The sequence below is a fragment of the Ovis aries genome, chromosome 15, assembly GCF_016772045.2.
Source record: "Ovis aries strain OAR_USU_Benz2616 breed Rambouillet chromosome 15, ARS-UI_Ramb_v3.0, whole genome shotgun sequence".
NCBI classification, from domain to species: domain Eukaryota; kingdom Metazoa; phylum Chordata; class Mammalia; order Artiodactyla; family Bovidae; genus Ovis; species Ovis aries.
The window spans coordinates 28901557-28915130 of NC_056068.1; the positions used below are offsets into that span (position 1 = coordinate 28901557).

The 13574-nt window shown below is 43.2% G+C and overlaps 1 protein-coding gene across 6 annotated transcripts in view; it reads left to right on the plus strand.

Annotated features, from left to right (window-relative positions):
* The window catches only part of KMT2A (lysine methyltransferase 2A), a 77842-nt gene that overhangs the window by 49741 nt on the left and 14527 nt on the right, over positions 1–13574 (plus strand). For 5 of the 6 annotated variants that reach the window (XM_060399733.1, XM_060399734.1, XM_060399735.1 and 2 more), the window contains 11 exons: positions 586–779; positions 1134–1240; positions 2089–2226; positions 3245–3403; positions 3648–3765; positions 3885–3963; positions 5014–5174; positions 6586–6771; positions 6985–11221; positions 11893–11973; positions 12863–12927. In XM_060399733.1, coding sequence (XP_060255716.1) covers positions 586–779; positions 1134–1240; positions 2089–2226; positions 3245–3403; positions 3648–3765; positions 3885–3963; positions 5014–5174; positions 6586–6771; positions 6985–11221; positions 11893–11973; positions 12863–12927 — 5525 coding nt within the window. Of the gene's footprint in view, positions 1–585; positions 780–1133; positions 1241–2088; positions 2227–3244; positions 3404–3647; positions 3766–3884; positions 3964–5013; positions 5175–6585; positions 6772–6984; positions 11222–11892; positions 11974–12586; positions 12928–13574 lie in introns of those variants that run through there. The other variant, XM_060399738.1, reaches the window with a different exon arrangement.

The window sequence follows — 13574 nt, forward strand, 5'->3', positions numbered from 1 at the left end:
ATTACTTTTTTTCCTCCTCATCAGAAATCTGAGTTTTCTTAAATTTTTATATTGAGGTTTTATTTTAGACTCGGTTTTATTATTGAAGATTAAAAAGCAGTGCCTTTTTATTGCTGGTTTAGAGACAACATTTACTGTTTATTGTAATCTGTTGCCCTTTTATTCTTTGTGTATTTGTTATATTTTAGGGGACTTGTGGCATATGTACAGTACATGTTCTATATATTTATATATATCCTAGTGATTGGGCTCATTGTAACAACGTTCTATTTTATTTACTTCGAATGATGCTCTCAACAGTTTCTGATTCTCCATATTTAACCTTAAACTTTTATTTATTCCAGTAAATCCTTTTGATTTTCAGGGTTATCATTTGTTTCTAGAAGTTTAACCAAGAGTCACAATACATCAGGATTTTATTTTTAAAAATAATAAAGTCCTGTGTAGGCAGTTTTCAAATTCTATGATTTGTTCTTATGTACTGCACAGGCTCAAGACCTGATGATATCAAGAATTTGACTGTTTTGTTCAGTTTTGGGTATCTGTAGGAGTTCAATAAATACTTGTTGAATCGATTGTTTCCAGCAGTGGGATGTTACCAAACGCAGTGCTTCCACCTTCACTTGACCATAATTATGCTCAGTGGCAGGAGCGAGAGGAAAACAGCCACACTGAGCAGCCTCCTTTAATGAAGAAAATCATTCCAGCTCCCAAACCTAAAGGGCCCGGAGAACCAGACTCACCAACTCCTCTGCATCCTCCTACACCACCAGTTTTGAGTAAGACACCAAATGAAGACATGTTATCCATTTCTAAGTGCAAATGATTGACTTTGTGAATCTAAATTTAATTTAATTCCATACTGGAAAACTTTCAGGTGATCCTTAGATGTAATGAAATCATTTTTGTTTCACTTGGAATGTTACCAAACAATTGATACAAGTATCAATTTCTGTTACAATGTATTCATTGTATTCATTTCTGTTGCAATGTAACAGAAAGCAGATAGTAAGATAGCATTACTTTGAAAGTGTTTTATAGGCTATAGACTATGTAAGCTATATTGTTTTCTTTTTTACTGGTAATCAGACATGGTGTTAACAGTTTTAACTGGATGTCTTTTGGGTTCCAAGGTACTGATAGGAGTCGAGAAGATAGTCCGGAACTGAACCCACCCCCAGGCATAGAAGATAATAGACAGTGTGCATTGTGTTTGACCTATGGTGACGACAGTGCTAATGTAAGTACCTGGGTGCACGGAGTTGTGCTTAACAGACTAACCCATGATGAACTATTTCTGTCTAAACTTGGTGACCAGTTTAGACTTTTTATTTAATGAATAAAATGAATATTTGTCACTTAGTCTGTGGTACTTGGGATTTTTTTCTATAGCTGATTTAGTTGATTTAAAAGATGACTTACCTTATATTAATATGCTGATTTCTCATAAATGTCTATAGGCAGTTTCTCAAAAAAGACTTTTATGAGAGTCAATAAAATAGAAGTTGCACATTAAATAGCTATGTCTAATGTAGTTAGCAGTATGGCTAACATTCCTAGTTCTGACAGATTGCCTGGATTCACTTCTGTGCTTGGCTGCCTACTTGTTGACCTTGGCAAGGAGCTTAACCTCTGACCCTCAGTTTCATTTTTTAAATAAGGATAGTAATTCTTACCTCAGAATGGTTATGAAGATTAAAGGAAATAATGTATGTAAAGCCTTTTGTAGGGCCTGCCTGGCACATAGTAAGCTTATAATTTTTTAAAAAAACATTTTTAATGCAAGCTGAGAGAACTGGCTTTGAAAAATGGTTTTTAAAGAAGTCAGTGGGCACTTCTATAAACTTAACACATTGCTTATTTTTTAATTGTTTATGTTTATAAAATATTTCCAGTCTATGGAAAAGGTAAAGAGTTGAAAAGTGAAAAGAAAGAAACTTCTAATTGTGATTTTTGTTTGCACCCCTGAGTTAAAAAATTTGAATTGATTTACTGAAGTTATCCTGACTCAGGTAAAGCCAATACCAAGGAAAACCCTATTTGATGTTACATTCTTTTTTAAAAAAAGGAAATCTCTTTGTTTCACAGGATGCTGGCCGTTTGCTTTACATTGGCCAAAACGAATGGACACATGTAAATTGTGCTTTGTGGTCAGCAGAAGTGTTTGAAGATGATGATGGATCACTAAAGAATGTGCATATGGCTGTGATCAGGGGCAAGCAGCTGGTAAGAACTTGTGGGTGAATGTCATGGAAAAGACTCCCTTTCAGTTTCCAGATGTTCTTTCTGAGGCTCAGTGCTGCCTTACTGATGTTTCTCTTGGTTCCTTCAGAATGGTTTAGCCAGCAGCAAATATTGGTGTGCATTGTAGGCAGATTGCTATTCTGACCCTTGGAGGATGGGTGCAAAAGAAATAGGAAATAGTCTTATCTGGTTAGAGAGATAATTCAGATGCTCAGGAAAGGTATCCATTTAAGTGGTTTAGACAAAATGACCTCAAAGGTTCCAGTTGAATCAGCACTCTGAGGCTCCTTAAGATAAACCCATAAAGTACATATACAAAGAAGGGCTGTAGAAAATGATTAGTAGCAGCTGAGAGTAATCAGAAAAGGCCATGAAGGAGTAGAATTTTTAAAGCTGTGTTTTGAAGGAGGGGAGAAAATGAAGGATTATCAGAAAGCAACAAAAATAGCACGTGCATAAGAAACGTAAGTGAAATATGTGGAGAGCACAGAGCAAAAGTCTTCCCTGGAGAGGAGCCCAGTTTGTGATTGTGACAGAATGAAGTGGCAACATACAGCCTGGCTGAAGAAAATCTTTGCATCATATAAATTCATCAATTAAGCCTACTAATTAACAACCACTATGTTTCTGACTAGTATAATCATTCTAGAACTAAGTTCTTTTGGATATAATAGCTTCCTTCCAAGATGATTTTTTTAACAATGATGTTCAAAGTTTCGTTTTCTCAGAATCAGTTGTGCATCTTAGGAAAACCTGTTTTGATCCAAGTTCTAAAGTAAATCATCATATTTAAATTTAATCATTCTAGGCCCCATGGGCTGTGGGAAAGAAAGGATTTGTGGAGGAGTCTTTATGGCTCATACCACTTCTCTGTAATTCAGCAGATTACAATAACAATGAACTGTGGGAAACCCAAAATGGGGTGACTCTGTAGAGAAGATGGAGAACGGCTAAAACATCTGAAAGTCTGACTCAGACTCTGTTCTTTTTGGGTTGTTAGAGATGTGAATTCTGCCAAAAGCCAGGAGCCACTGTGGGTTGCTGCCTCACATCCTGCACCAGCAACTATCACTTCATGTGTTCCCGAGCCAAGAACTGTGTGTTTCTGGATGATAAAAAAGTGTATTGTCAGCGACATCGGGATTTGATCAAAGGCGAGGTGAGCTTTAGTTGCTTTCTAAATTATCTGGGAAAAGAGGCTGAAGATATTAATAGCAAGGTGGTGAGCTGTATTACACCTTCCTACTAGGTGCTCCTAGAATCACCTCCTCTTGGGACAATTATCAAAGGCCCTGCTAGGGAAACAGAAGAGTGATTTAGAGATACGCCTTGTCTTTCCTGCTGAGTCAATATCCCGAGAATGTAAGGGAGAGCCTAACAGCTACCCTGGCCTTTCATTTAAGGTGGTTCCTGAGAATGGATTTGAAGTTTTTAGAAGAGTTTTTGTGGACTTTGAAGGAATCAGCTTGAGAAGGAAGTTTCTAAATGGATTAGAACCGGAAAATATCCACATGATGATTGGTAGGACATGGGCCTTGGTTGCTGGGGAGGCTGGCTGTATCACTGAGGTACCTAAGTCTTCAGTTACAAAGTGGGCCTTCTCATAGTCACCTCTAATCAGTTCTTCTTTCCTTACTCAGGCTCCATGACAATTGACTGCTTAGGGATTCTGAATGATCTCTCTGACTGTGAGGATAAGCTCTTTCCTATTGGATATCAGTAAGTAACTCTGGAGAGAAGACAGCAGCCCAACCACATGAACACCCTGAGGCAGTGAGTGGGTCATTTGATGTAGAGCCATACTTGTTAGCAGCTTTTAAGTAATTGCTTTTTTTTTCGTTTTGCAACATCTCGTAGATTGAGGCTCAGGTATCGTTTTATGTCAGCTAGATCCAATTGTAGAAGGAAAGAACTGTTGACATAATTTCAGAATCATTTCCAAATAAAACCTAAAAAATACCAGGTCAGTCTTTTTTAAGAAACCGCTAAATTCCATTCACTTCAGTTCATAAGTCCAGTTTGTTGTCAGGCATCAAACATCTTATGCCTCTGTCCTCCTTTTACATTTTACATTTTATCGGTCCTTCTGAAACTATAAACCCCCACAATAATGATCAGATTTTCCAGTAAGAATTTATAATCTCCCATAGGCAGCAAATTGTTTAAACTTCTAGCAAACTGGCATTATAAATTTAAAATTCCTTTCTCTCTCTTCTGCTTTGGAGTCTCATTTTTTCTATATATATGCCAGTTTATTCTGCATTTCAGTTCTGGCAACACTCTCTCCTCCACATCTAGCTGACAGCCCTTTGTGTAAAGCGCTAGGGTCCACCAGCATCTAGCTGATTTAAAGCAGTTACATTTCTCTTGTGTTATGGGACTTTTTTTGCAAAGGAAACATATCAGGTGTGATCTTTCCTCACTTTGTATACATTGTGGGCCAGTTATCCCTTCCTAAAGGTCCATAACTATGTCTTGTAATAGTTAGTGGGTTTTTTTCTTTGCATTTTAGGATATTTTACTAATTTTTCCCCTGCTTACAACACAGTAAAAGATTTGATGCTGTTTTCAAGGGGCCAGGAAAAAAATCAAGAACTTAAAAAAACTCAGAAAACCCTAACTAGGGGACTCTCTAATAAGAATCCATGAAAGAAAGCTAAATTCTGTAACTCAAGGAGGCCAGGGAACCTTGGCTGAGAAGAGGTTTTGACAGACTCAGTATCTGCTTCTGTCCTCTCACTGACGGTGATCGGCACCATCTGTGTGCAGGTGTTCTCGGGTGTACTGGAGCACCACGGATGCCCGCAAGCGCTGTGTGTACACATGCAAGATCGTTGAATGCCGTCCTCCAGTGGTAGAGCCAGATATCAACAGCACTGTTGAACATGACGAAAACAGGACCATCGCTCACAGTCCACCATCTTTTGCAGGTTACTCTTTATAAAAAATGTTTTATTGGAATGTAATTGCTTTATAATATTGTATTAGTTTCTGCCTTACGTGAAAGTGAAATCAGTTATAGGTATACATATATCCCCCATCTTTTTTTAGATTTCCTTCCTATTTAGATCACCACAGAGCATTAAGTAGAGTTCCTGTGTTATACAGTAGGTTTTTATTAGTTATCTCTTTTATATATAGTAGTATATATATGTCAATCCCAATTTCCCAATTCATCCCATGCCCTTCCCGCTTTGGTTTGTTCTCTACCTCTGTGTCTCTATTTCTGCTTTGCAAATAAATTTATTTGTACCATTTTTCTAGATTCCACATATAAGTGATACAGTATTTGTTTTTCTCTTTCTGACTTACTTCACTTTGTATGAGGGTCTCTAGGTCTATCCACGTCTCTGTAAGTGGTAATGTTTCATCCCATTTTAATGGCTGAGTAATGTCCCATTGTATATAAGTACTATATCTTCTTTATCTGTTCTTCTGTTGGTGGATACTTAGGTGGCTTCCGTATCCTGACTATTGTAAATAGTGCTTTAATGAACACTGGTGCATGTATCTTTTTGAATTATGGTTTTTATCAGGTATATGCCCAGGAGTGGAATTGCTGGGTCATATGGTAGTTCTGTTTTTTGTTTCTTTGAGGAACCTCTGTACTGTTCTCCATCACGGCTATACCAATTTATATTCCTACCAACAGTGTAGGAATGTTCCCTTTTCTCCATATCCTCTCCAGCATTTATTGTTTGTAGATTTTTTGATGATAGCTCTTATGACCAGTGTGAGGTGATATCTCATTGTAGTTTTGATTTGAATTTCTCTGATGGTTAGTGATGTTGAGCATCTTTTCATGTGTGTGTTTGCCATCTGTATGTCATCTTTGGAGAAATGCCTGTTGAGGTCTTCTGCCCATTTTTTCACTGTTTGTTTGTTTTGATACTGAGCAGCATGAACTGTTTGTGTATTTTGGAGATTAATGCCTTGCTTCATTTGGAAATATTTTCTCCCATTCTGAGGATTGTCTTTTCATTTTGTTTGCAAAAAAGTTGGGAGTTGAATTTGATTTGGAGGAATACTGTGATTGAAGGGTAGGGAAAAGGCATTACTTTGTAAGGTGGCATTTGTTTCTGTTTTGGTATTTATCTGATAGCTGGATTTTTCTTGGCTCATTTGTTTGATTTTTTTTTTTTTTTTTTAATTAGCGCGACCCTGCGCCCCTCAGCACCAGCGGCGCGGGCGCGGGCGGATGCCGGGAGACCTGCTCGGTAGCCGCCGTTGCCGCCGTGCCTGCTTCGTCGTCAGGCCGCCGACAGCGAACCTGTTGAGCAGCCTGTCACCTATATTTTTTAATTAAACTTTTTTAGTAAGAGTTTTTATTTCTTGCCACAGAAATTTCACCCAAGGAAAGTCAAAACACAGCAGAAATTGTAAGTCCTCCATCACCAGATCGACCTCCTCATTCCCAAACCTCTGGTTCCTGTTTCTATCACGTCATCTCAAAGGTCCCTAGGATTCGAACACCCAGCTATTCTCCAGCGCAGAGATCTCCTGGCTGTCGACCGCTGCCTTCTGCAGGTAAAGGACTTCACTGGCCTACTCAGCCCAGCAAGGTCAGCTCAAGATTAGTTTGTAATTCTTTCAGGCAGCTTTATCTTAATGACGTTTGCCAATTGAAAATGTTGATTTTCTGTTACCTGTTAACATACATAGCCAAGTCATTGAAACCAGAGACTACAACACGTTTATCCTATCTGTAATAGATTTTGTTACTTTTTCTCTTTCATTTAGGAAGCCCTACCCCAACCACTCATGAAATAGTCACAGTGGGTGACCCTTTACTCTCCTCTGGACTTCGAAGCATTGGCTCCAGGCGTCACAGTACTTCTTCCTTGTCACCCCAGCGGTCTAAGCTCCGGATAATGTCTCCGATGAGAACTGGGAGCACTTACTCCAGGAACAGTGTCTCCTCTGTCTCCACCACAGGGGCCACTGCGGATCTGGAGTCAAGTGCCAAAGCGGTCGATCATGTCTTAGGGCCACTGAATTCTAATGCTAATTTAGGGCAGAACACTCCCACCTCTTCAAATTTGCAAAGGACAGCGGTTACTGTGGGCGCTAAAACCAGTCACTTGGATGGCTCTTCATCTTTCGAAATGAAGCATTCCAATGCTTCAGACTTGACATCCAAGAGCTCCTCTTTGAAGGGAGAGAAGACCAAAATGCCGAGTTCCAAGAACTCAGAGGGATCGGCGCATAATGTTGGTTACCCTGGCATTCCAAAACTGGCCCCACAGGTTCATAATGCAACAGCTGGAGAATTAAATGTTAATAAAATAGGCACTTTTGCTGACCTTTCTTCAGTGCCATTTTCTTCTAAAGAGGGCCTCCCCTTCCCACCACTCCATTTGAGAGGGCAGAGAAACGAGCGAGACCAACAGACAAATGGCAACCAGTCAGCAAACCTCAATCCCGATGAAGATGCTGAAGTCAAAACCTTGAAGCTGTCTGGAGTGAGCAGCAGATCATCCATTATCAATGAACACGTGGGAGCCAGCTCCAGAGATAGGAGACAGAAAGGGAAAAAATCTTGTAAAGAAACTTTCAAAGAAAAGCATTCCAGTAAACCTTTCTTGGAACCTGGTCAGGTGGCAACCGGTGAGGAAGGACATCTAAAGCCAGAGTTTGTTGATGAAGTGTTGACTCCTGATTTCATGGGGCAACGATCATGTAATAATGTTTCTTCTGAGAAGACTGGGGACAAAATCCATCCTATTCCAGGAGTCCCCAAAGCTCCATCCATGCAAGTGGAAGGGTCTGCAAAGGAATTACAGACGCCCCGGAAACGCACAGTTAAAGTAACACTGACACCTCTAAAAATGGAGAGTGAGGGTCAGTCCAAGAACACCCTGAAAGAAAGTAGTCCCGTTTCCCCTTTGCAGATAGAGTCTGTGTCTCCAACAGAACCGGTTTCCGCCTCAGAAAGCCCAGGAGATGGTCCTGCGGCCCAACCAAGCCCCAATAATACCTCATCCCAGGATTCTCAAAGTAACAACTATCAGAATCTTCCAGTACAGGACAGAAACCTGATGCTTCCAGATGGCCCCAAACCTCAGGAAGATGGCTCTTTCAAGAGGAGATACCCCCGTCGCAGTGCCCGGGCACGCTCTAACATGTTCTTTGGGCTCACCCCACTCTATGGAGTAAGGTCCTATGGCGAAGAAGACATTCCATTTTACAGCAGCTCAACGGGGAAGAAGCGAGGCAAGAGGTCCGCTGAAGGACAGGTAGACGGGGCGGACGACCTGAGTACTTCAGACGAAGACGACTTATACTATTACAACTTCTCTAGGACAGTGATTTCTTCAGGTGGAGAGGAACGGCTGACACCGCATAATTTATTTCGGGAGGAAGAACAGTGTGATCTTCCAAAAATCTCACAGTTGGATGGCATTGACGATGGGACAGAGAGCGATACCAGCGTCACAGCCACAACTCGGAAGAGCAGCCAGATTCCAAAAAGAAACAGTAAAGAAAACGGAACAGAGAACTTGAAGATGGATCGGCCTGAAGATGCTGGGGAAAAGGAACATGTCATTAAGAGCTCAGTTGGCCACAAGAATGAGCCAAAGATGGATAACTGCCACTCCGTGAGCAGAGTGAAAGCACAGGGACAGGATTCCTTGGAGGCTCAGCTCAGCTCGTTGGAGTCAAGCCGCAGGGTCCACACAAGCACCCCTTCAGATAAAAACTTACTGGACACCTATAACACTGAGCTCCTGAAGTCAGATTCTGATAACAACAACAGTGACGACTGTGGGAACATCCTGCCCTCGGACATTATGGACTTTGTCCTGAAGAATACTCCGTCCATGCAGGCTTTGGGTGAGAGCCCAGAGTCCTCTTCGTCAGAACTTCTCAACCTTGGTGAAGGCTTGGGTCTTGACAGCAATCGTGAAAAAGACATGGGTCTTTTTGAAGTGTTTTCCCAGCAGTTGCCGACGACGGAGCCTGTGGACAGTAGTGTCTCTTCCTCCATCTCAGCGGAGGAACAGTTTGAGTTGCCCTTAGAGCTGCCATCAGATCTCTCCGTCCTGACCACCCGGAGTCCCACGGTCCCTAGCCAGAACTCCAGTAGGCTAGCCGTGATCTCAGACTCAGGAGAGAAGAGAGTAACCATCACAGAAAAAGCCTCCTCTGAAGGCGACTCCTCCCTGCTGAGTCCAGGAGTAGACCCCAGTCCCGAGGGCCACATGACTCCTGACCACTTTATCCAAGGTCACATGGATGCAGACCACATCTCCAGCCCTCCCTGTGGTTCCGTGGAGCAAGGTCATGGCAACAATCAGGACTTAACTAGAAACAGCAGCACCCCTGGCCTTCAGGTACCCGTTTCCCCTACTGTTCCCATCCAGAATCAGAAATACGCGCCCAACTCCACTGACAGCCCTGGCCCGTCTCAGATTTCCAATGCCGCTGTCCAGACCACTCCGCCCCACCTGAAGCCAGCCACCGAGAAACTCATTGTTGTTAACCAGAACATGCAGCCACTCTACGTCCTCCAAACCCTTCCGAATGGAGTGACCCAGAAAATCCAGCTGACCTCATCTGTAAGTTCAGCACCCAGTGTGATGGAGACAAACACATCCGTGTTGGGCCCCATGGGGAGTGGTCTCACCCTCACCACAGGACTCAACCCAAACCTGCCAGCCTCTCAGTCTTTGTTCCCTCCTGCTGCCAAAGGCTTGCTCCCCATGCCTCATCACCAGCACTTACATTCCTTCCCTGCCGCTACTCAGAGTAGCTTCCCCCCCAACATCAGCAGTCCTTCAGGCCTACTCATCGGGGTCCAGCCTTCTCCAGACCCCCAGCTTTTGGTTTCAGAAGCCAGCCAGAGGACAGACCTCAGTACCACGGTAGCCACTCCATCCTCTGGACTCAAGAAAAGACCCATATCTCGCCTGCAGACCCGAAAGAATAAGAAACTTGCCCCCTCTAGTACTCCTTCCAACATTGCCCCTTCGGACGTGGTTTCCAACATGACACTGATTAACTTCACTCCCTCCCAACTTCCAAATCATCCCAATCTCTTAGACTTGGGGTCACTGAATACTTCATCTCACCGAACTGTCCCCAACATCATAAAAAGGTCTAAATCTGGCATTATGTATTTTGAACAGGCACCCCTGTTACCGCAGAGTGTGGGGGGGACCGCTACCCCGGCGGCAGGCACTGCCACCATAAGCCAGGATACCAGCCACCTCACGACAGGGCCCGTGTCTGGCCTGGCCTCCGGTTCCTCCGTCCTGAACGTTGTATCCATGCAAACTACCACCGCCCCCACAAGTAGCGCATCTGTTCCAGGACATGTCGCATTAACCAACCCTAGGTTGCTGGGTACCCCGGATATCGGCTCCATAAGCAATCTTCTAATCAAAGCCAGCCAGCAGAGCCTGGGGATTCAAGACCAGCCTGTGGCTTTACCGCCAAGTTCAGGAATGTTTCCACCACTGGGGACGTCACAGACTCCCTCCACGGGCGCGATGACAGCTGCACCCAGCATCTGTGTGCTCCCCTCTACCCAGACTGCGGGTGTCACAGCTGCTTCGCCTTCTGGGGAAGCGGAAGAACACTATCAGCTTCACCATGTGAACCAGCTCCTCGCCAGCAAAACCGGGGTTCTCTCTTCCCAACGGGATCTTGATTCTGCTCCAGGGTCCCAGGGATCCAGCTTTACCCAGACCATAGATGCTCCTAATCCCGTGGGCCTAGAGCAGAACAAGGCTTTACCCTCAGCTATGCAAGCCAGCTCAGCCTCTCCAGGGGGTTCCCCATCCTCCGGACAGCGGTCAGCGAGTCCCTCAGTGCCAGGGCCCACGAAACCCAAACCAAAAATCAAACGGATTCAGCTGCCTTTGGACAAAGGGAGTGGCAAGAAGCACAAAGTTTCCCACTTGCGGACCAGTTCTTCTGAAGCACACATTCCAGACCAAGAAGCCAACACGACACCCCAGACCTCAGTCACAGGGTGAGAGATGCAGACCTCGGCTCCGTGGGGTCGAGGGGTTTCATGCTTTGGCTTAGAGGCTGTTGAAGTGGTCTTCTGGGAGGGACACGCCTCTGCCCAAGTTGCATTACTCAGGTTTTCTGGGCTTTGATTTTTTTTTCTCTTTCTCACAGTGGTAGTTTATAGAGTGATATTTAGTTCCATTCGTGGCAGTTTGTCCCGTGAACAGAACCACATCTTTAATCACTCTCTGCTCTGATTTAGAACAGTGCTGCTGTTGGCTCATGTTTCTTTTTGCTGAGGCTCAGTTAGGAGACGAAGCGATGATTATTCCTGTCTGGAGGGCAAAACCACCTGCTGGAGATCCTCCTGGTGTCCTTTTCTGAAACATTATCATTAAAATATATGTAAAGTACACAAGTGAATTTTTACCCAGGTATGCACCCACAAGGCTGCCATTTCGCTCATAATATAAAATAGTCCTAGTGTTCCAGAAGGCCCTGGTGCCCTCCCTTCAATCAGTGCCTCCTCACTGGCTGGTTAGACATGCTGACCTGTATCACCACAGGTCAGTTTTCCCAGCCCATACATTTTATGTGATCCTGTTAGAGTCATTTCTTTAGACTGACCTCCATGTTAGGTACATATTTACTCTTGTTTTTCCTGAAAAGATCCAAACGATTCTGTTCCAGGACTCCAGGAGCAGAGGCTGAGCAGCAGGATACAGCTAGTGTGGAACAGTCACCACAGAAGGAATGTGGGCAGCCTGCAGCGTGAGTACAAAACTTAGTTCCTTAAGATGAAACCCTCAGCTCTGTCCACCTCATTTTAGAATACAGTCCTTCCTGATTTGTATTGATTTTTTTTAAATGGAATTAATACATGCTTGTAAAAAAAAAAACAGAATTACTTAAATAGTAGATAAAGATTCCATATTCATCCTGCTTACCTTCTTCCCAGTTTATTGCCTAGAGGTAATCATTGCTTGTAGTTTGTTTTCATTCATGCCGACATTTCTGGGCATATTGATTTACAGGGTGTATGTATGAATATGTATATACCTTTTTTACATAAAATGAATAATGCTGTATGCACCATTCGCTACTTGTTTGCTTCGCCTATTGTATTGTGTATATATTTCTGTGCCACTTCATTTAATGACTGCCTCCAGGTCCACTGTGTAGACGCTACAGTAATTTAGCTAGTCTCCTGTTGATCTCCATCTGGATTGTTTGCACAATTTATTTCATTTTAAAAAGTGAAAATTGGTGTGGATTACTGGCTCATGCAGCCTGCCTTTGTTTTTAATTAAACCAGCTAGCTCACTTAAGCAACTCCAGAACTGCTTCTAACAAGTGTCTTTTTTCTTTTTTTCTGACACTTAAGGGTATGAGAAGAATTTCAAGAACACAATCTACAATTCCAAAAGCAGAAACTTAATGTCAGTGTTTGGGGAAGGCTCTCTCTAAAGATAGTTGGCATTGTGTGTCATGCAGTAGTGTGGTGGTGTGGCCAATCGGCAGGCTGTACACAGAGCATCCTGTGGTTCGTGTCTGGTGTGACTGACAGCCGAACGGCAGGTTGTGGATGTGGACAGCTTTTATCTTTGAATTGAAGAACTCGCTGCCGTTGCATCTCCTGTTTGGTTTTCTTTTCATGTAGGCAAGTGGCTGCTCTTCCCGAGATTCAGACAACACAGAATCCAGCACATGAACAAGAAAATTCAGGTATGTGGGCAGGTAACATGTTAGAATCAAACTTTCGAAGCCAGAAGCACTATAGGAATCACCTTGGGACTTCACCGGTAGTTAAGACTCCGTGCTCTCAATGCAGGGGGCCCTGGTTCAGTCGGTATCTAGTCAGGGAGCTAGATACCACGTGGCGCAGCTAAGACCTCACAGGCCGCAGCTAACGATCCCGCACGTCACAACCAAGGCCCCGCACAGCCGAATACATAGCTGAGTGTTTAAAAGACAGTCGCCTTCTCCACCTACTGATTGTCTAGATTAAAGGAAAAAGAAGTCAAAACTTTAAAAACCTTAGTGATTGACCAAAGGACAGCAGACTAAGACCTGTACTATAAATACTCGACTGCTCTGTGATAACAGCAGTGTGGCTTAAATAGTCACAAGGAGCTGCCTTCATCCTTTAGTTGTCACTAGTGAAAACCGAGAACCATTCTTGTTATATAATATAGCCAGACTTAGGTTATGACACCAGATACATCTCCATAGCACTTCCATCTGTCCTAATGCATTTCATTGATAAACAAGTAGTCACTTCAAGACTAGAGAGCTCTGGATATAAGTCTTTGCCCTTTTCCATTGAGGGGATTCCTAGAAGAAAACCAGGTAGAGAAAATGCTTAGGCATAA